This window comes from Parasteatoda tepidariorum, chromosome 4 (assembly GCF_982258835.1).
Source record: "Parasteatoda tepidariorum strain Cologne lab strain chromosome 4, Ptep-v5.0, whole genome shotgun sequence".
Classification (NCBI taxonomy): domain Eukaryota; kingdom Metazoa; phylum Arthropoda; class Arachnida; order Araneae; family Theridiidae; genus Parasteatoda; species Parasteatoda tepidariorum.
This window is the reverse complement of record NC_141758.1, coordinates 85,210,629-85,234,005: the sequence shown is the minus strand read 5'-3', so window position 1 is coordinate 85,234,005 and position 23,377 is coordinate 85,210,629. Positions and strand designations below refer to the sequence as shown.

Here is a 23,377-nt window from a genome sequence, read left to right as displayed (position 1 = left end):
TTTACTGATATGCATGTGCAATGCATTTTCCCCACCCCCTCGTAAATCAAACAGAACACGAAATCAGCATGCCACTCCTCTGAGTTCGATTGACGGCCTAAAGGAGAAAATAAAGATCTAAAATCCTCAAGGTCGCGGAAGAAATGACGTTTCTCTGGGTAAACGGGGGAAAAAAAATTCTCCCCTTTGTCACATTTTCCTCTACTCAACTTCAAGGATGAGTCCAATTTCCACTTCTTTTTTCCATATCGTTTTAGTTCAAAATGGCGGGAGAAACGAGCGAAACTTTTTCCCGGATTATCTGGATACCGCATAAATGGTTCTCTACTGTATGCATAAAAAAAGAGTTGCAGATTTAGCTCTTCGCAATTAAGTCTTGCTAAAGTCATTGGTACATGATTTTTTGAAATTGGTTGCATACTTCCGTTTCGACTTAGACATCCTTGAAAAAAAAATTTTAATATACGAAGACTAAGCGAATAATGGATATCACGTTGCTAGTTTACAAGTTTGTTGCCAACCGAGTTTCCCCACTCCTGTACGGACGTCACTCGATATCGTCATGTGACGTCATCGCATTCAACTCCACACGAAGATTCCTACGAATCCCAGTGTAAGGGGGCGGGTGAAATAGGAGTGTTAAAGAGGGGTAACGTTGAAGAGGAGGGAAAAATAAAGCACGTGCAGCTACGCCTCAGGCAGATGGTAGTTCGATAAGAGGGGATGGAATTCACCCTGAAAGAAAAACAAAACTTCCGCAATCGCGGAAAAATTAGGTAATTGTGAGTTTGGCCGTCGATTGCAGTAAAATTCGGGAGTTTTTTTAAATCAATTCTGGAGGGCGGGAGAATAACTCAAAATTCGGGAGACTCCCGCAAAATGCGGGAGAGTTGGCACGTCTGCACACCGTATACGTTCGATGCTCAGTGATAGAATAGTGTAAGACAGTTTAAATTCCTATAAACATAATACAGTCAAACCCCGCTATAGTGAACTCCCGGATACAGTGAACGAAATGTTCGGTCCCGTGCCTTGCTATACACGTATAATGTTATTTTTTGTGGATATAGTGAACCAAAAAAGTGAGGAAGTTGGATATAGTGAACTTTTTTCTGTCTTCGACTGATTTTTTTCTTCTTTTTTTTTTGGTAACAATTTTGAAAATTTTTACCAATGTTTAAAACCATCTATAGAGTGCAGAGTTGGGTTTTTGATGTCAAAAAGTGGTTTTTGACATGACAAGCGTATAATACTGCATTAAACTGTCAAAAACTGAAGTTTGCCAAGAATATATATAAACTTCAAAACTACCAACAGTTGCCATGCATTATATGGAAATTTAATTATACTATAGGTAATCAGCAGGTTTTAAAATATTTTTTTATTAAAATTAAGGTTAAATAACAGATTTAAAATCTTAGAAATTTATATTCAAATGCATGTGCAGAAAAATTTTGCACAAAAATTGTTTAAATATTTATATTTTGAAAAAAAAATTTCTTTTTTTTGATATTTAAGAAAATTAAAAGTTTATTACCATGCATTTTTGACATATAAGGAACATATAACTAATATTTATATTTATAAGGAGCTTACAAGTTATGTTGTATAAATACAAACTTGATACAAGTGTATAAATTTTTTTTTTAATGTTAGACCGAATATCTTTATTATCCAGTATGTTAATTTGAATTCATATTGCTTATTATCCCAAAGTGTCCTTGCTTCCACTTTTACTTCTTACATTAAACCAGTATTTGACTATGGTTCAGAAATCCTTGTTACTGCCTCGGACAGTGCGTTATCAAAACTCGATTTGGTTCAAAACAAAGCACTAAGGCTCATCACTGGTTCTGCGATCTCAACCCCTATTTCTGCCATGCAGCTACAGACAGAAATTTATAATTTATCTGACAAACGAACTTATGCTGTCCTTTCTCTTGGTGAAAGATTGTTGAGAAAGGAGCACTTTTGGCCGTACTACAATCTTCCTCAAACTAGACTTAAATCTCAACATTCCTTTCTTTTTGAGTACCGGAGACTTGCAGAGATCTTTGAGGTCTCCAACTCCAAACTTTGCATCTATAGGCCACCTGTTTTTACGGGCCTTCTGAGATATGCCACTGCCAGATTTGACTTGGTACTGCCTGTTCGGAAATCGGACTTCCACCAGACCGAGTTGTATCCTATTGCTCTGGCCACTATACACGAGAGATACCCTTACGAGCAATGGCTGCAGGTTTTTACTGATGGATCCGCCACTTTTTCAACTGGTAAAGCTGGAGCTGGTGCTTACTCCAAATATTTCAGCCTTAGAGAACCTCTTGACACTTGGGCAGATAATTTTGATGGAGAAGTGTTTGCAATCCTTATGGCTATTACAGCTATTGGTGAACCATCTGAACAAAACATTGTTATCTTTGTCGATTCTCAGGCTGCTATTCAGACCATTTCTGAATATAATTTATATCCCTCTGAACTCGAATTTAAGTGTAAACAACGCATTGACTCTCTTCTTTGTTCTGGAAGAGAGGTAGTCCTCCAGTGGATCCCTGGCCACTGTGGTATTTACGGAAATGAACGGGCTGACATGTTGGCTAGAGAGGCTTCAGCACTGCATCCATCTTCTCATCCAGTTCCTCTTAGAAATGCAAGGCGGCTTCTTAAGAGCAAATGCAGGCACAGAACAATATCTGCTCTTAGGGACTTAACTGATGGGAAATCCTGGGCTAGCCTTCTTGATGACCAGCAGCGCTCTCACCTTTCCCTCCTTCCCAGAGCTGAGGGAGTTACTTGCCTTAGATTAATTACCGGACATGACTACTTACAGGCCCATTTATTTAAAATTAACTTGGTCAATTCACCTCTTTGTGTGCTCTGTAGCACTTCGCCAATGACTGGGGAGCATTTATTAGATTGCCCCTCTCTTCTTGACATTCGTTCCTCTGATGACTTTTGTGCCCTCTCACCTTCTGGAGCTACTTCAGTGTTGTATTGGACTGCAAGACGCCTTATGTCTGAGAAGACGATGGCGGGCGTAATTTAAAAAAAAAAAAAAAAAAAAATATTGCTTATTATATTTATTTATAATTATTACACTTATCATTTTAAAACAAATTTTATCTCTTAATTTTTTTTTCTCCACTTGTATTAAGAATACAAATAATGTATATCTTGAAAGTAAGAAGTAATTATTCAACAGCTGAATATTTAGATATTCAACAAAACTATATAGTATTCAGCAAAATGAAATTCACAAGTATTTGGATAAACTAAATTTTCAGCATAGTAAATGAATAGGCTGAATATACTGTAAATCGACACTAACTACTCTGTGTATTTAACAGAAAGCACTTAAATTTGTATTGTCTTATGTTAACTATGAATTTAAAAAATTGAAGATTTAAAATTCTGATTTTTCTGAAAAACTAACAACCAATCACAAAAGTCAAACTAAACAGAAGAACATTACAGTCACTGATCCATGAAATATTTGAACAAATTATTATGGAAATTTTTTAGTTATCCTAATTAAATACATAATTTTAAAAATTAGAACGTGCATCACACTACATAATCAAAATGAAAATGATGGAAGTAGAAATTTAATTCAAAATTCAATAGTCTAGTTCATTTGCTCCTCGCAGCATACGGCAGCACATAACTAGTTTTGAACATTTTTCCACCACCAAACAAAGTATGTTGAAAGCAGTTCACTAATCCCCCTCCCCCCAGTTTACTTTAGAAGAGCTAAAAATAGACAAAAATTCCCTGATTGTGAATGTTGCATGTGCCCAACCTGTTTAAAAGATTTTTCTTTAAAAGATGTCTAATGTACAAAACTGCTAATGTTTATTTTTAAAAATGTCTAATTTTTAGTATAATCTATATTATACACTAAATTTGGTTTTAGATAAATTTCTTAATAATATCACTGCAGATTTTCAATAACACATGAAAATGAAAACATAATATTACAAAAGATGTGAGCTTTCAAAAGTACAAGATTTTGGTTACTATTCAAAATATAAGTGTTTCTTCAAAATTTTAAATTAATTTTTTCTAGAACATATTTAGAAACACTATCCTTTATAAAAAATATATTAATTTTATGTATTAATTAAATATCACTTATGAATATAGGTTTTTGACATTTTCGACAGTGAGGTTTTTGACTTGACGGTTTAAACCGTCAAAAACTGTCACATGTCAAAAACCTGCCAACCCTGATAGAGGGGAGTGTAGAGAGAAGCATTTTTTTTTTGTTTGTTTCTTTTATCTCACTTTCCAATTCCTAAACAACCAAGCAGATGTTTCCAACCCAGGCAGATGATGCACCTGTAAGGTTTCAGTGGGAATGAGTAATTATTCATTATTGGTCAAAGGGTTGAACACACTAATATGTGTTGATAAGGCCCTCATTTCAACTACTTTTTGCTCTCAGTTCAGTTAAAAAAAGTCTGCAAGCAAGTGTCTCGAATTTAACTATGGCGACCATTGATGATAAAATGGGCATAATCAGAAAAATTGAAAATGGATGCAATCGCGTTGATATTTGCAGATAATATAAACTATCCAAATCTGCAGTTTGTAACATATGGAAAAATAGGCAATTAATAATTTGTGCTCATGAGAAAAATCTAAATGTCAGAAGTTTTTTTAAAAAAGCAGATCACAAGGATGTTGAAGATGCATTACTGAAGTGGTTCACCAATCGAAGAAGCCGCAATTTTCCACTATCTGGACAAATGTCGATGAATTTGCTACGCAATTTTATGAAACTACTTTTATGTGTGCAAATGGCAGGTTAGACAGGTTTAAAAAGTGGAAAAACAGAAATTCAGGAAAAATTATCTGAGAGTCGGGAAGTGTTTCCATATCTGATGTTGAGGATTGCTCATCAGCTAAAGATTACAAATTTCTTTTTTGTACTCAAGGCGAAGAGAAATGAAAAATAACACATTTTTTGCTACTACATAATGCTCTCCAGACATTTATTTGAATAATGTGTAATAAAAGGGAGGAGTTTGGGGACCATTAGTTAAATTGTCTGCATAACGGATATAGTGAACCGAAATTTCGGTCCCTTGAAGGTTCACTATAGCGGGGTTTGACTGTGTATATATATATTTGAAAATTGTATTCAAATTTTCAGTTGTTCAAGTGATTTTTTAGGAAAAGAAAACTTTTACTATTTAACATTCACAAAACCTCTAATACTTTAATTAATAGAAATAAAAAATGAAATAAATTATCAAATAAATAATGAATATTATTTTACACTTCAAAGTTTTTTTTTTTTAACCTTACAAATTTTCCTCAATTAAAATATTTTTAATCGCATTACAGTCTTTCTTTTCTCTAAACTATTTTAAATAAAACTTTTGCATTGCGTGATATTACAAAAAAAAATTTTTTTTTTCCCCTCCAATGTTTATGTGTGTGTAGTAGATGTATGTAGTGTTATGTTATGTATGTTGTGTAGTGTTATGTATGTAGATATATTTGATATGATAAAAAGGGAATTCTTTTTTTAAATATTAGTTTTTATTTTTGAATGAACTCTAGTAATTAAAAGCACTTAATTTTCTGCTAATATATTTGGAAGTGCTTATACAGCAAACATGGTAATATTTATGTAAAGATTACTACATTTGCTGTCAACATGTTCAAATACGAGTATGGCCCTTTATCAGTCAACCTGCAATGCAAGTGGTCCTTTGTTAATCAATCTGTTGTGCAAGTGGTCTTTCAGCTTTTGAACAAGTTTTTTTTCTTTCCATCAACTATTTATTCCAAGACAATAAAATATTACAATTGGATATTTTCCTATTAAGTTTTTGAAGCATTCGACTTACATACCCAGTATACCAAAAATTTTCTAAGACATAATCAAAAATAAGGGGTAGACTTTTGCACAGGAATATAAGGTAGCTACATTTGCCCACTACAGCAAATGTTTCAAAATAAAATAAAATCATAGTACAGTAAAGAATATTATTACTTTAATAATCAAATGATGTTTCACATCATGAACTTACTGACTCAAGGATAGGAGTTGGTATCTTTCGAGGCCGCCCTTTACGTCGTTTAGGGTGAACATTTTCTTTTTGTGATGATTGTGCTTTTTCTTCTGATGAAGTATTGTTGGTCTGCGAGTTAGATTTTTTCTTCGAGGAACTATCCCGCTTTTGTTTCTTCCTTCTTTTCTCCTTAGGTTCTGGATTTGGATCATATATCGTTTCCAAATCACTTGGTATTCTTTCTTTACGTTTCTTCCTGGAAGATTCAACAGGTTCGGGGAAAACTGTGGGAATAGCATTTGGCTTTAACTTTCGCCAACCATCTTGACGATGCAACTCAAATTGAGTTTCTTCAAAATGTATCTAAAAAAAAAAAATATAGCCGTTTAGTTTTAAACAGTCGAAAAATATCACTAAAAATAAACTTAGATGTGTAATTTAGAAAATTATATGAGCAAATTTAACATTCCATACTAAAAATATAACAGGATTCCTATTCTAACAAGATTTCCTACTAGAATTTAGATTAGAATTTCCTACTTTATATTAGGATAGAATGATTTCCTACATCATTAGGATACTTTACTTTAATAAAAGCTCTTTCAAAAAATTTTCCATTCCCCAATTTTGTTTTTGTTACACACAAACTATTTCATTAGAAATATATTATCAGCAATAAAACATTTTATTATAGAAAAGAAAAGTCAAATATTAAATTTTTTAAGCAACAGAACATTATTAAATGAAGGATTAATTTTATACCACACAAGTATATAATTTAAAATCAAAATTTATTTATACAAAAAGCTTAATTTTTAAAACAAATTACTATTTAGCAGAATTAAAAGTTACCTTCAAATATAGTTTGAAACATGAAATTAGAAAAGAAATTTTTTTTTTGGATAAATTTTATATTATGATTTTAATTGCAATATGGTTACATTAAACCAAAATGTAACCATATTGCAATAAAATTTGTTCATGAAATAATTGCGGTAGAATGCATTTTTTTACCTTAAATTTCACTTGCTACTTATTGTTAATGACTAGCTATTTTGTGACTGGTAATATTCCTAACATACAAATTTAAGAGGATATTCATAAGGTAAATCCTAGGTAATATTCCTAACATAATGATTAAGGACTGTTTAAGGTATAGTGAGAATATTCCAGGTGTTGGTAAAGAATACAATTGCCCCCCCCCCCAAATAAAATCTTTGATAATTCCTGCCTACACAAAAACCTTGTATATAAAGAAGCAAAATATCAAAAATTTTAATCAGAAAAAAAAATTAGGTACGATAAAAATCATAGTCACTCTACCCTTCTCAAATTACGATTATATTACTCATTGAAGTAAACTGACGGTCTTTTAATCATTAGATTAAAAAAGCAATGAACGGGATATTTTGTTATGCTTGTAAATAGTTGTGTGCAGAAAATAAAATAATCGAATTTTTCTAAAGAAATAAAATGATTTAAAAATAGGACCGTCCTCTTTTGTATAAAACTTAATAACTTTTTTTTTTTAAACAAGTACATTTTTTAATAACACTTTAAGCAAGTGTAAAGTTTATTTACAGCCAAATGCATTTCAATAAATGAGTGTATTTTTAGTTTATAGAAAAATGAGTCGTATCAAAAAGAATAAGTTACAAAGATATTAAATCTATAAAATTAGCAAGCGATATTTTGGTACTACTAATAAATATATACTATTATTCTTTCTGAGCAATTTATGTTAATCATTAAATGTAGAGAAGATATACAAACAGTTAATAATTTTTTCTTCTTCCCACAATTATTGACCACATAATTAGGTAAACAGAGTATAAATTATGCTTTCTAAAATATTTCTTTATATCCTGAAATTATTTACTAGACAATAAAGTATACAAATAGAGTAAAAAATAAATTTATTTAAAATAATCTTATTACAGATGTAAATCTGTAAAAATCCTAATGTTTACATAACTATTTTATAATCACTCAGTTTTTATTTAAAAAAAAAAAAGATTTAATTTTTTTAAAAAAAATCATTGAACATTGCAAGAGGAAATATTGTTTTTAAATAGATTCTGCATTCAAGATGTTTAAAAATACCCATTTGCATAAAACATAGTTTATCATCTTCACAAAATAAAAATCTCCATCTAAATACTTTAATGCAGTTATACATTAAAACACCAAAAAGAAAAAAAAAGTTTTAAAAATACATAATCTGAACTCACACTAGAAAACTAACATGAATTTAATAAAATACATTCTAAATGTAAAATCAGTGCATAATACACTATATACTTAAAAAACTGTATACACTTAAAATGCATTACATTTGCATTAGACATGATGAGTAATGGTAACAAAGAGAAGATTTTTCTATCGTGATCTGCGGCAGAATAAATGATAAGTCTCTGCAACTTTTAAGCACCAACCTGAAAGAAACTAAAATAAATAAATAATAATAATAGAATCGGATTAACTTGAGCCATCCCTGGTTAAACCTCTACAAGCTTTTTAAAAACATTAGCAAGTTTATTAGATACCTTGGCAATTGTAATTGGCATGGCAGATCAAGATATGGAAATATCCTGATAGCAAAGAACATCAAAATAGATGTTTTACAAATCATTTTCATTCTTTGTATTATATAAAAATAAAAACTCAAATAATATGAAAATAAAAAGAAATGAAATAAATAATTTACATAATTTGTGAAAAAACAATAAGTCTGTTAAAAAAATTATTAATAAGTGACAGTCAATTTCAAATCACATAGCTTAATTTTTTCAAATTCATTGTTTAAAGAGCTTTGTGAAAGAATGGTTAGAAATTATTTTTTAAATCAGGGATAAGAGTAGTCAGAAAGTAAAACAGAGGAAATCCAAGAATATATATATATATACACAAAAATTTGACAAAAAAAATTTCGATTTTTAAACTTGCAAACCATGTGATTATAAATCCCGATATGAGGCTTTTAAATTATGTGAATATGAAACTCTACATCGAATTTAAAAAACGCGAAAATACAAATCACGACATTGGATTTTAAGCTCGCGTGAATACGAATTCTACCATAGGGTTTTTAAAGCACACAAATACAAGTCGCGATATTGGATTTTTAAATCTCGCAAATAAGAATCGCAATGCACGATATTTAAATCGCCTGAATAAGAATTGCAACACTCACCTTTTAAATCAGGTAAACATGAAAATTTATGTTTGATAATTAAATCGCGATTTTAAAAATGCATGAATACAAAACACGATATTAGATTTTTAAATCTCGTAAATAAGAATCATAATGTACGATTTTTAAATAGCGTGAATAAGAATCTCCACACGTAACTTTTAAATCAGGTAAATACGAAAATCGATGATTGATATTAAAATCGCGTGAATAAGAATCGAGATATTTGCAGTCTGGACTTGGGAGTTCTAAAAGGCTTGTTTGTATTGTTTTAGTTTAGACGTAATAAATAAAAATTTACAAGATTAATTGAATGAGCAAATAAATATTTTCACCGCAAATCCACCTTTATTTTTTTCACGCCAGAATACAGGAAGCAGCGACGTCTGAATTACAAAAATACGAGCTATCCGGCGGGCGGATAAAAAATAAGAAAAATCTTATTTTCTGTGCGTGTAATCGGAGAAAATAGCTAATATAAGTAAAAATGCAGATGGGTTAGCAGCTAGGACGTAGTTTGAATTTTCTGTTTATCTTTAAAAATTGTAAATAAATATAACTATTTTATTTCAACGACTGAATTTAAAAAAAAAAAAAAGGTAAAAAAAAAAGGGCTGAAATTCGAGAGACAAAAGCGAAGAAATCTCATCCCTACATAAAGGTCGACCAGTGTTATCCCAAAGAAATGATTTTTAGAGAAACTTCAGAGGGTGGGATAATTTCGCTCTGCGGAAAATTAAATTCCCCATAAAATATTTTAACTTACGCAAAAAAAATATTTCTGCGGAAATTAGGGGGGAAAAATTTGAAAAAAGAAAAGCGGAAATCAGTGAAACCGTGGAAGAATCACATCTCTGTTAAATACAATTGTTGCAAAAAATTTTTTTTTAATTATCGGGTCATTCCATGTCAGTTCATCCAGCCGTGGCACCCAACATCTCAGATTTTGATGAAAATTTTTACACTTATACAGGGTGCGTAGCCAAATCTTTGAATCAAAAATAAGCACTTTTTAAAAACTTTTCAAGCACTTTACAAAAATTTTCAAGCACTCAAAAAATTCATATTCAATTAGTGATATCATTGAAAAATAAAAAATTTTTATAAACAGTTTTAGCGTTAACAAAAACCCAAAAAGAAACAGACGTAAATCGATACAATCATTACTTTCCCAAATCATCGAGTGAATTCAACTTGACCCTGAACTCAGAACAAAAGTACCTGTACCCCCTACGTCAAAAAAGTGTTAGAAGTAAAATAAAATAAACAATAATAAAATTAAAATAAATTAAAAAGAAAAACATTTCATAGGGATCTGATATTCTCCATCCGAATTGGAGAACTCGGGCTTCGGTTTCAAGTGTGCGTGCATGCGCAAGTCATAACGTGGGTACGACATGAAGTCCGCGTGAATGATTACGTAGCAAACACCCCATTTTTCGTGAGATGCATGGGATCCACCAGATATCACTGAAGGGAGAAGAATTATTCGGGAAAAAAAGCACTTTTTAAAAACGACAGCTGAAAAATGCACCTTTAAAAGCTTTTAAAAACGAAATCCCCAAAAAAGCACCTTTAAGTACTTTTTACAAACGCTACGCACCCTGTTATAGAATTTTTTGTGTCAATTTCAAAAGTATAAATTATATTTAAATCGGTTAGGGGTTTAAAAGTTACAAGCATTTATATTTTGGCCGAAATGGCACATTTGCCACCATTTTGATTCATTGATTGTAACTCACCTTATATTTGTCATAGAGCAATATTTTTTATTTTGTTCAGAACACAGTAATCTGTCATTTAAACATTTTTTTAATAACATTTTTTTAACAAATAAGTATCTTACTTATTTTGTAAATGCAGGGGTCTATCTAGGTTTTTCTGAGAGGTACCTATTTTGTGAAAATTTAGACATAATTTGTGAAAAATTATATTAAGAAATCAACACAAAAATATGGATTTATCGTTTCTTAAGGGATACAAAAATAAAATTTTAAGAAAAAGTATTTTGTGAAACTACCGTTTTTCCTAAAGTTGAATTTGTGAAGGTACTGCTAAACGGTAGTAAATTCAGCCTGGACAGACCCCTGAAATGGGTCTGTTTTGCAGATTTTTGATCAACGGAGTTGAGTAACTTCAGGAGATTTCTGGCAACTCGCCCACTTCAATTTCAAAACTATTTTATTCAAAGATAGTTGAAAGTGCAAACTAACATCTGACATAAATATTTTGATAGATGGTTCACTCACTTTTTTAAGAAAAATATTTTTCTTATAAATTATTATGCATTAAAAGTACTGGTAGTTTGATGAATGACCCAATCTGCAAATTTAAATGGTGTTCTGCTTCAAGTTTAATTAAAAACTTATAAATATTTTTTCCCTTGGAAAAAATATTTATAAGTGTTTGCACAAAGCAAATGAATTCTTTAGTGATTTAGTCAATTGTTTTACAATGAAATACAGGTGAAAATTTTTATATTGTGATCTGCAATTGCAAATTCTTGGCAACTTTCAGTCAGTGCCATTTAGTTCGAGAAACTAAACGATGCCTATAAGAAAACTAACTTGAAGGGTATAACTCATAGCTACTCATATATATATATACACGTATATATATATACACAAATAATAATAAAAAATTAATATAAAGAGAAACTAAAAAAGGGGGAAACCAATAGTCGTTTTCAAGACACATCTATGGATGGTGTTTTCTATACTAGCGAACGCTGCAAGCTCGGAATCGCCTAAATTTCCGGGTTACTGTTTCCGTTGTATTTTAAAGCCATTTGGCATCATTGTGTTTTGAGATTCTTGCAAACGATGTATTTTATTACTTGTGTTTACAATGATAAAGTGTTAACACTAACACGTAAGATGGTGCACAGCTTGCAACAAGAACAAACAGTAATAAACTTATGGAAAGAGGCCATATCAAAACTGCCAAAAAAGCGAGTTATAGCAACCATGTCACCTTTTTTAACAATATATCTCTAAAAAACTAAAACAAATTTTCACTTCAAACTTACCAGAATTACATATTAACATTACAATTAATTATTACATATCTTATGAAATATGGCAGATTTGAGCTCAGAAATTATCTAATTTATTTCATCTATTGAAAACAAAATTATCCGTTTGAAAACATCGCCTATCAGAATAACATGTAGTACGCAGCTGCAAACTTTTTAACCGGAACTAGAGTAGGTGCCAAACTCGAGATTGTTTACATTTCTATTGAAAACACCATCCATTGGTATAAATCAATGCGATATTTCTGAATAAAGAATAATTATCCTAAGATAAAAATTATTTTTTATATGTGCCGATATCGGAAAAAATATTTCGTTGAAAAAGATCATGAGATAATAGAAAAAAGTAATCAAACATACGGGCGTGTAGCAAAATGGTGCTTAGGTTTCCATGCTCCGCTTTAGGATCCATGTTAGTTGTGCTTATAGCTCGAATTGAATAAAAAAAAAAATATATATTTGATGGAAGAAGAAAATTTTTTAAAAGTAAAACATTAGTGCTGCCATCTATGAGAAAAATTAGTAAAAAAGTATAATTCTGAAATTAATTCATTGAAACCCAAAAATGGAGAAAATGTTATTAAATTTATAATAATAAAAAATTGCTTAACGGATTAATTTAAATAGCAGACTAAATAAATTATTGACTGTCTTTTTTTTGTTTCTTGTGACTTCAATATAGATTATCTAAAATAGTGTTGATGTTTTATAAGTCACTACAAAGAGAATAAAGAAACCGAACATAAAAAGCTGTGGAATACGTAGCCAAATTTTTAAGTAATTAAAATATCTTAGTATCTTAAATGTCGTTCTAACGTCTTAGTTGTGAATGTAAATTTTTAATTATCTGACCACGTGTGATTCACTAATTATTTCATTATATCTTTTACTCTTTCTTTATGATACCAAGTAGATTTTTTTCCTGATAATATACTAAACTGTTTTGTTTAATTCTTTACTTTAACACGATTCCCAAGATATTATTGTAGTATAATTTGTTATCAGGAAAATGCCTTATTTTGTTAAACAGGAAATACTATATATTTTCAATTTTAGAGTTACCTGATTTTAAAAAAATGCTATAAAATATACGCAATTCCCGAACATATTTTAGCAAAAAAAAAATTTAAAAAACGTGGGAAGAAGGCTAACATACTTTTTACAGAAACTGTGAAAACTAATTTTTCCTATATTTCGTCAAAAGAGGATAAGAATGATATTGCTCCAAGGGACCTACTCAATAATTTCGCTGTTTCCAGAATGAAATCTGTTTGATCGAAACATATTATTCCTTGAAAATTAAAATGAGGAAAAAATTAACTTTTATTATTTATATAAGCTTATTCAATTTACTTTATGATAGCGGTATTAAGGTTAAAGATATGCGATGGAAGCCCGCCCCCTTTACTATTATACTATAAATGTATTAAATCATGTATCTTGAATAATTTATTTTAAGCAAATTATTTAGTAATTTTAAGCAAATAAGGGCATAAAAATAAACACGATCGAAATACTTCGAAAGTATACCCTAAAATATATGTAGAATAAACTTTGGAATCGATATATAAAAAATACCTTTTCAAACAATTTAGAGTAGGACGGAAAAACTGACTTGTTTGACATAGTTGTCCCTGTAACTATTTAATTTCGATTCCTGGTGCTAGGGGACATTCCATTTCCACATTTGACTTTTACTTTTGAAATTTCAATTGTAAACAGAATTTTTTGATGTCCTTAAATTAAAATGTTAAGACTTGCAGCATCAAAAAAAAAAAAAAACAATAATAATAATAAAATTGTACTGCATTGATTTTTTTACAAAGTAGTGAATTATTATTATTTTCAATCTAAGAACCTGTGCCTATAACTTATGTAAAACTTATTTTAATATCGAGCGAAATAATTTAATATGTTGTGTAACTATATGGATAATCCCAAGAAACTGAATCGAAAATATAAAAATTTCATTGATTTAAAAAAATAATAGATGATAATAAAAATAGACATGTTTTGAGCGTCCAATAATAAAAGTCACAAGTTATTCAAGCCTGACAAATCTTGAGAATGGGCGATTATATTTGAACGCTCGAAACTTGTCGACTTTTACTACCCTCTTCATATGTTTTGAAGCCAGTTGACTTTTTTATCGTCAATTATACTGTTTACAGTTGGGTCTAAATGTTTTACAGTTGGGTCTTGATCATTATTTTGATAAGGATTTTACAATCGTTAAAGTAAACATATGCATTTTAATATTTTATCAGGATTCACGTGGTCTTTAAAATCGTAAGAGCATCAATATTGCAAAAGTTATATTTAACTTAAAAATTAAAATTTTGAGACCAGATATTTTGAGTTTATGAAATTAAATATTTTATCTTTTAAGTTTTTGAGCCCCCATTTCAGTATCTTAAGGATCTTATGAGCTCTGTTTAAAAAGAAAGTATCAGATATATATAAGAAAACAAAAATAATCACAGTAGCAGTATTTGGTAGTAAATGTAGCATATTGTAATTGAAGAATATGCTGTGCGACATTTTATGGTGAATTTGCGAACGTAAATTTCAGAATGTATCGAAACATGAGGATGCTATTTGCTAATCATCTTTATCCAAAGAAAACCATGTAACCTAAATATCTAGCAGAATGAAGAGATTTTTTAAACAATGAATCATACAATATGCAACATATTATTTTAATATCTTATTCTTAAACATAACATATTTCAATGTTTTTAAAATGCCACTAAACATTCAGCAATTCCTTGAGTTATAGAAAAAAGAAATATCAAAAATTATAGAAAACCTTGTGAATGTGCATTAGAATTACTATACAATCTACATTTTATTTTTCAAGCACTGTTTTTTTCTTCATACTTCCTTGCCTAGAAGACTCGATTAAAGCTATAAAAATAATTACCGTAAAATACCGATAAAGCGCCCCCCTTAATTTTGACGAAAATCGGCGTGATATAGAGGGGGGCCGATAAACGGTACTCAAGAAAATTCTAAGCACCGTCTTTCTTTTCTGCTCAATCTTTTACATTCAACTCTCCCACCACACCCTAAATTTTTCTCACATTCTTATCAGTGAGTGTACATTCCAATCAAGGTGACCTTGACTTCTAATCTTTTTCGTTTTTTCTTTTAAGAAATTTATATTGTTAAGACAAAAAAAATCAGCTATATTCTTTTTATTTTGAATTTTATTCTGTTGAAGTAACTTACTTTATTTTATCTTTTAAAAATAAAAACGAAGCCTGAAGAAAAAAATAATAATAAATCTGTATCAAAGGAAACATCTGTTTCTAAAGCAGTTTAAAATAAAGTGAGAAGTAAAAACACCCGCATTTCCAATGAACAAAATAAAGAAATGGAAGTTGGAAAAAACTGATCAATCAATCTTGACAGCTGTGCTTTACTGCCCCCGAATTTCCCTCCTCTGTTTGACCATAAATTGGCCACACCCAGTTGACATTGAAACTACCACATGGACAATAAAATGAATTTATCCCTTTTGCGATTTTTTATTCGATTCATTAATTTTTTTTATTTTGCCGCTTTTTATTTTTTCTTGTTAATTGTTGCTTGCTTGCTTTTTTTCTTTTTTTATCGTTATTAATTTTTAGCTTGTTTTTTGTTGCTATTCATTGTTAGTTTGTTAGCATTTAGTTTAAAAAGCTTTTTTTTTTTCTTGCGAGGTAAGCGTCTTTTGTTAAAACAAAATGTTATCTAAAAGAAAAAACGAGAACTATGATCTCGCTCCAAAGAAGAAACGATTATTTCTTCTTCATAGGATTCTGATTATTTCTTCTTCTCTTATGATGGGCCAGTTTTAAATTCACCCCATCATAATCTATGATCGAAACTTGACTAAATTTATTGGTTTTTCTGAAATTAACAGTGGAATTGAATTATAGTAATATTTGGGGGCCATATTGGAATTTCCGAAAGAGATCCGAAGTGCGGCATTTCGTCAGTCCCGTGAGTGTCGGATTTAGGGTCCTATTCTTCCTTTTCTGTTCACTTAAATTACAATTGCTAAGGCGCTAAATAGATTTCTAGCTTGCGATTTTTCTTCAAGCTGGGGGTGGATACAAGATGCATACCTTTTAAATTTTCTCCTTATGCGATGTTTTTTTAAAATTATTATTTCGTTTATTTATTTTCTTACAGGCTGCTGCCGAAAGTTAGCTAAGAATTGGCGATGTTCTGCAGCAGATCGCGATACGGGCGAATATTTCGTCGACTTCGTTATTAATTTTTTTTAATAGTCAGAAAATTATTTCTTAAATAACTTTCCTTGACAAATTTTTTTGCTACAAAAAAATATTTCGTCGGAAGCGCCGCTGCATGTAGGAGGGGGGGGCGTTTTTTGGGTACTGATTGGCAATCTGCATAGATGTGAAACTACAGGGGGGCGCTTTATCGAGTTGGGGCGCTTTATCGGTATTTTACGGTATCCCTAAAATTTTGTATATAGTTATAATAAGCTATGTTAATTTGATTTTAGTATGAAATCCTCGAATGTAGAATACAAAATATTGTATGTAGAATAGCAAAAACAGCATAATCTAAATAATATCAGATAAAAATTTCATGTATTTAAATTCTAAAAACTTAGAAAATCATAAAGAATTTATAAATCGATTCAAATTTTCTTTTCAAGGGAATTAAAATAAATTTTTTTAGTTAGCACTAATTAATTAGCATATTTGAGGTCACCCCCAGGAACCATTAAGATTGACACTTAGCTCGTGAAAATCTGATCATTAGAACAAAAGTTATTCAGGGTGATTCGTTTTTTTTTTTTTTTTTTTTTGCGGACTGTACAATTGGATAGAAAGTTGCTTATAGACTTTATCCTTCATTCATACATCCTTACATAATTTCAAAAACTACACGTATCACCTGTATTCATTTGGGGTGGTTCTTTATGAACCAGAGCCCATTCCATTTATACCAAAATAATAATAATAAAAAATAATAATAATAAATTAATTAAATATTAAACTGGTTATTACACTGGACAATTAAAATAATAAATTAATTTTAAGAAGCTACAAATTATTAAGAAGTAACTTAAAAAATATTTAACTAATCCAGTATAAAGGTCCATCCAAACTATTCCGTCCAGTGGCTTTAGGAATAGTTAATCACAGTTAGTCCCTACCTTAAAAAAAATCAGAGCTCATTCTAAAAGCAGAAAAATTAAATAAAAAATAAAAATTAATGTACCAAGTTTTTTATGATATTTTTAAAATAGAATTTAGGAAATGAACTAGGAAAATGGCTATTAATTAAATAGTTTTTATATTTATCAGTATCTAATAAAAACTCGTTATAGTTAGAATTATTCCTGTAAAATCTATGAATTTGATTGGTAATAATAATAGAAAAAACTTTATTGGCTAAGTTAGAGCTAAAATCAATGCATTTTTTTTATAGGAAAGTTAAAATAATTTCTTTTGTCAAAAAGTTTAAATGTAATATTTTTATCTTCATTAATATTAAGAGTCAAATCTAAAAAATTTGCTGAAGAATTACTATTATTGGTTTTATTAAGAATTAATTCACAAAGAACAGGCAGGATTCAGAAACAATATGTCTACAAATAATTCAATAATGAAGTTAGTTCATAAGATCAAAACAGAGTTCGACTCTAAAAGAAGCTCCTTGGCAGTCTTTGTTGACTTTCAGGGTGCTTACGACACTATCTGGATAAAAAAGTTACTTTACAAACTTGATAAAATCGGAATAAGAGGAAATATGTGGAAATGGGCAAGAAGATTTTTAACCTAAAGATGGGTAAGAACAATATGGAATGACACGGAATCTCAATTCCGGCAAAGTATAATCGGTTTACTTCAAGGAGCAGTTTGCAGTTGCTCTCTCTTCAGCATATATATCAATGACCTCATAACAATTTTAAAAGAAATTTCCGTGGTTAATGTCTCCATGTTTGCCGATGATGTAGTCATTTGGATCGAGGCAACTAACTCCAGAAAATATCAAGATCAGAAACATTTCCTCGAGAGCACCATGAATGAAACATTGAAAATACTTCAAACTTGGTGCATTGATAGTAATATGCTTTTAAATAAGATCAAAACTATGTATCAATTCTTTTCCCTCCGAAAAATTAAGATGGATTTTGAATTGAAGATAGATGATGCTACACTAAGTAGGAGTGATTGTACAAAATATCTAGGCGTAACACTAGATAACAAATTAAACTTCACTGATCAGGTGAAAGTCACTGCAGAAAAAATGGAAGGCAGAATATCAATGATAAAAAGACTAGCCGGAGCCAAATGGGGATGAAATCAAGCAACCCTGAATACAATGTATAACACATATGTTAAACCCATAATCAAATATGGTAGTGAGGCCTTGATTTCTGCGGCAAAGAGTAGTATTGACAAACTAGAAAAGGCGCAAAATAAAGCCCTTAGAGTTATCGTTGGAGCAGTAAAAACTACCCCAGTCACAGCAATGCAATTGTATACTTCCAACCCCCCATCAACATCGAAATTCAAAAGCAGGCAGTCGGAAGCTACATCAAAATTTTGACCTCACACAGAGCAGAGTGGATTCTAAATCAGGAACCCAGTACTCTCAAAACTCAAGTATCACAAGTAGAAATATGTCAAAACACACTTCAAGTTCTCGATGCTAACATTCCTACTGAAAGCACATATAAAATTATCAACCCACTTGAATATGTAGACATCGAAAACAACTTGACTGTAGGGAACTTGAGGAAAAAAGACAGTATTGAGGCAGAGCTGAGAGCAACTGCGTTGCAAATGATCTGCGAAAAATACCCAGAAAGCGACTGGCTACATGTATATACTGATGGATCTTAGATACAAGATAGATCTGGTGTTTTTTGTAAACTATTTCTCCAAAGTGCCCCTGTGGGTCATTATATGACCAATTTTGACGCAGAGATTCAAGCAATTTATCTTGCATTACAGAACCTAGAAACAAGATCTAATGAGTTCCTAAGGGTGGTTCTATTGGTAGACTCCATTTCTGCAATCCAAACAATCACAGAAAACCAATGTTTTAAAACTAAGCTGTTAAACGAAATTCAGCTGGATATAAACCTCCTCAAGGAAATGAATAAAACTATAGTTATACAGTGGATCCCTTCACATATTGGTATTGAAAGCAATGAGAACGCAGATTATCTGGCAAAAAACCGTACAACCATGCCTCAAGAAATAACAACCGTCACACCTGATACTCTTAAAAAATACATTATGAAAAAACTCAACGAAATAAATAATTATGATTTAACTATAGAATCAAAAGGCAAAATATGGGAAAATATTCAAGATAATTGGAAATTTCTCTGTTACCAACCCCGTAAAGAAGCAGTAACCCAATTTAGGCTTAAAACAGGTCACGATTGCTTATCAGAACATTTATATAACATAAAAATTCTTCCCAGCAAACCATGTCCAATTTGTGACAAAGGTGTATTAAACTCTGATCACCTCAAGGGACTAGATAGGAACTCCTAGAAAAGTGGGAATGTTACTAAATTGTATTGGGACGCAAAAACTCTCATGAATTGTCACTAACGTTACCTTTTTCATGCTAATGTTTAAAATTTTATAGTGTTGAAATGTTTATTGATTCAATTGTTTATTGTTCTTTCTTGTTCACTTGTCCTAAATTGTTTCTTTGTTATTTTTCTGCTCCTTTGTGATGCAGTGAGCTGTCAAATTTTCTGGATTGAATTCCTAATAAAGCCATATGAAACACAGACTTAATTCATTTGGATAAATATGTTTGGCTAGAATATCGAAATCATTAAAATTAATAACTAATAGATCATCAATGAATCTGAGAAAGAAATGATTAATTGGAAGATTAACACATGATTATACAAACCTATATTCTTGTAGAAAAAGAAAAATATTGCAGATGTTAGTACTAAAATTATTACCCATGGGCATACCATATATGTTGAAAAAGGTGGTCATTAAAAAGAATATAATTGTTGTTAAGGTTAATATGTACTAGGAAGTTCCAGGTATCTTCATTAATAATATCACTGAGATTAAACATGCTATGAATTTGAAGAAGGTCATCATGAATTTTATTTGTTGGAAGGGAAGTATATAGGTTTTCAAAATTAAAACAGTGAATTGAATCAACATTATTTAAAGTTTTTAGTGTATTTAAAGCCTGAATGCTATTTTTAATATTCCAATTTAAAAAATTATTATTTTTAGTAAGCTTATTAACTTTGCTATAAACTTTAAGAATGTTCTCAAAGTAAATACCAATTTTTTTCATGTTAATATTAACGCCACTAGCAATAAACCTGAATTTGGTTGGAGTCTTATGGAATTTCAATTGGCAAAAAGGAATGGAAAATTGTAAATATTATTTGGTTTAATTTTAAGTCTTTTATAAATAGCATTAATTTTATTAATAATAATATCACTGTTGGTGTTAAGTTTTTTGTGTGTTATATTGCGATTAAGTTCATTGGAAAGAAGTTGTTTGTAAAAATTTTTTTCAAATAATTGCAAAATTATTACTAGCTTTATCAACAGCGTTAATACAAAATTTATTTTGAATATTTTTAATATCTTGTTTTAGAAAAAGAGTAAAAAATTAAATCCTTATGAAAAACTAATTTGTCCCTTTTAATATTGATTTTAAAATCTTTAATGATATTCTCTCTCCATTCAAAAAAACCTTCAATTGGGAAATTATGTTTGTAAGATAATTTTAAAATAAAATCGAGATTTTTAATAAAAATAGAAATTACTTTATTTCTAGAAGTTGGAAAAGACGGTCTAAATTTAGAAACTAAAGACAAAAATTTTTTAATTTTATTATTATCAATAATATCTAAATCACCTGTAATAACATGTTTATGGAAGGTATCAAAAAAAGAAGTATCCTTATACTCATCCCAATTACACACACAGTTCAAATTATGTGTAGCTAAATTTCTATAATTGTAGATTAAATTTTTTAGACTTTTTGTATACCTAAAAGTTGGTTTACATACAATTAAGTTGGACAGGAAGAAGGTTTTTATTTTTACCAATAATTGCATTTATGTTAAGATTATTAAAAATTTTATTAGTAAAATCTAAAACAAAATAATCTGGTTTGGGTAAATTCTTATGCTTATAATTATTTTTAAACCTATATCTAGCTAAATCTTCAACTGAATTTAAAACATTTGCAAAATCTTGTTTTGAATCAATTTTTACTTGATCTAACTTTAAAAAATTTAAAAGTTTGTTATGAAAATTAAGTTTAACCCTTAAAATCTTAGTTTTAATAGATTTAATAGCATTAGGCTGATCATAACAATTAATGCAATCATAAACAAAATCTTTTAAGTTATATTTAATTTTATAATATATATATTAATATATATATATATATATATATATATATATGTATTATAATATATATATATATATATATAATATATATATATAAATAATATATATATATATTAAAAAATTGCAAAATCTTATTGGCGCCTTGATGATTGTAATTGGCAGCGTAGATCATGATACGGAAAGATCCCCAAATACATAAATTCTTCTTATGTATTTTTGTAATTAGTATGTTTCAATCATCTTAATAGAATGTTATGTTTCCATAGTATGATGTAGGGATAAATATTTGGATACAAATAATGAGACTTTTACAATACAAATAATGAGAGTAACATAAATAAACCATGTTTTCAGAATTAGGTGGTTAAAAGTAAACACATCATATATTTTCTGCATAGATAAACATACTTTAACTAGAGGAAAGAATAATAAATCCTAGGGTATAAATAATACCACTTAGTTAAACAATGTAAGCATCAATACATAAATACAAGAGCCAATTGGAATTACCTTTTAAACTGTGTAAAATATAAAATAAAAATTTTGTAAATTAAATAGAAAGGTATAATTTGCTGCTAAAATTCAATAGCTTGAGCTGTCAGATACTTAAGAGAGAAAACAAAACAATAAAAAACGAACTTTAAATTTACTAATCCAAAGCAATTTAAATCAAACAACGTTATTCAATGACATGTTAAAAATCATAGAGATCACTAAATCTAAATACATTAATTAGCACACAATAAAAATTAGAATAGTACCTCACATAATCTAGTATAAGGTGCAGTGTCGTTAACATCTAATTTACAATTAGCAACCCATATTTTTCTTCTCAATTGATCTCTAGGAAATCTAAACAATCTCACATGGTTCCGAGTTGAATTTTTGCAGTTTGGTGCGACACAACAAACCATTTTATTGTAAACATACTCACTTTATCAATACAAGAGCGAACTCTCAGCGCGAAACAAAGATGGCAGACATATGGCATGCACCAACCAAAAAGTGTTCGTTTGCAATCAAAGCATTTCAATCAATAAGCAATCAGCACAATATAATGCACTTCCGTTTGGATTAAAAATTTCACATTATAAATAGTGCAGCACGAAAATAAATATTTACCTCGCATAATTTTGCGTAAGCGCCGGGTTCGTTTTGCAAACCCGAATTTTCCTTCCATACTTTTCTTCGTCCTTCTTCACTCGGAAATTTGAAGAATCGCATTTGCTTGATGCGAGAGGAATTGGAACATTTAGCTGCAGCACAAACTACCATTTTATAAAAATGGTACTTTAAAAGTACGAAATGGATAACTGATTAGAATCAATTAGTTGCGTGGTCTAAAATGGCAGATTTAAGTTGTTATGTTAACATTAGGACGATGATCGACAGCAAGGAGAAAAGGGTGGTGGGAGGGGAGGAGGAAAGTGGGTTTTGGTTTTGTTTTGATTCAAGAGCGGTGAGGAGGGGAGGGTAGATCAAAGTTTGCTGGTTAAGTTAGAATGCTTCTGACTGCCTACTTCTGTGTGGTTCAAGAGTTATATGCTTGTCAGTATTTTTTTTTTTTTTAAAAAGCGTTCAAGATTGATCTCATAATTACCTCTTGTTTTATTTTATGCGATAATGGATAATGCGATAATGGAAAACACAACATAAAGTTGTAATGGCAAAATATCTGTCATATGGATGAGTGATCGTGTAAAGCTAAGGGTGGTGGCGCTAGAGGTTAAATTGCTCT

At 30.0% G+C, this 23,377-nt stretch overlaps 1 protein-coding gene across 6 annotated transcripts in view; it reads right to left on the bottom strand.

Annotated features, from left to right (window-relative positions):
- The window catches only part of LOC107441537 (uncharacterized), a 31,807-nt gene extending 8,698 nt beyond the window's left edge, over nucleotides 1–23,109 (bottom strand). Inside the window, exons 1-3 of one of the 6 annotated variants that reach the window (XM_016054842.4) lie at nucleotides 22,762–22,898; nucleotides 8,357–8,458; nucleotides 6,042–6,386 (exon numbers count right to left, since the gene is read on the bottom strand). In XM_016054842.4, the coding sequence (XP_015910328.1) occupies nucleotides 6,042–6,386; nucleotides 8,357–8,371 (360 nt within the window). In that variant the 5' untranslated portion in view covers nucleotides 8,372–8,458; nucleotides 22,762–22,898. Of the gene's footprint in view, nucleotides 1–6,041; nucleotides 6,387–8,356; nucleotides 8,459–12,244; nucleotides 12,564–12,610; nucleotides 12,689–22,400; nucleotides 22,740–22,761 lie in introns of those variants that run through there. The other 5 variants (XM_043044507.3, XM_087161525.1, XM_016054838.4 and 2 more) reach the window with 5 other exon arrangements.
- Nucleotides 23,110–23,377: the final 268 nt, after the last annotated feature.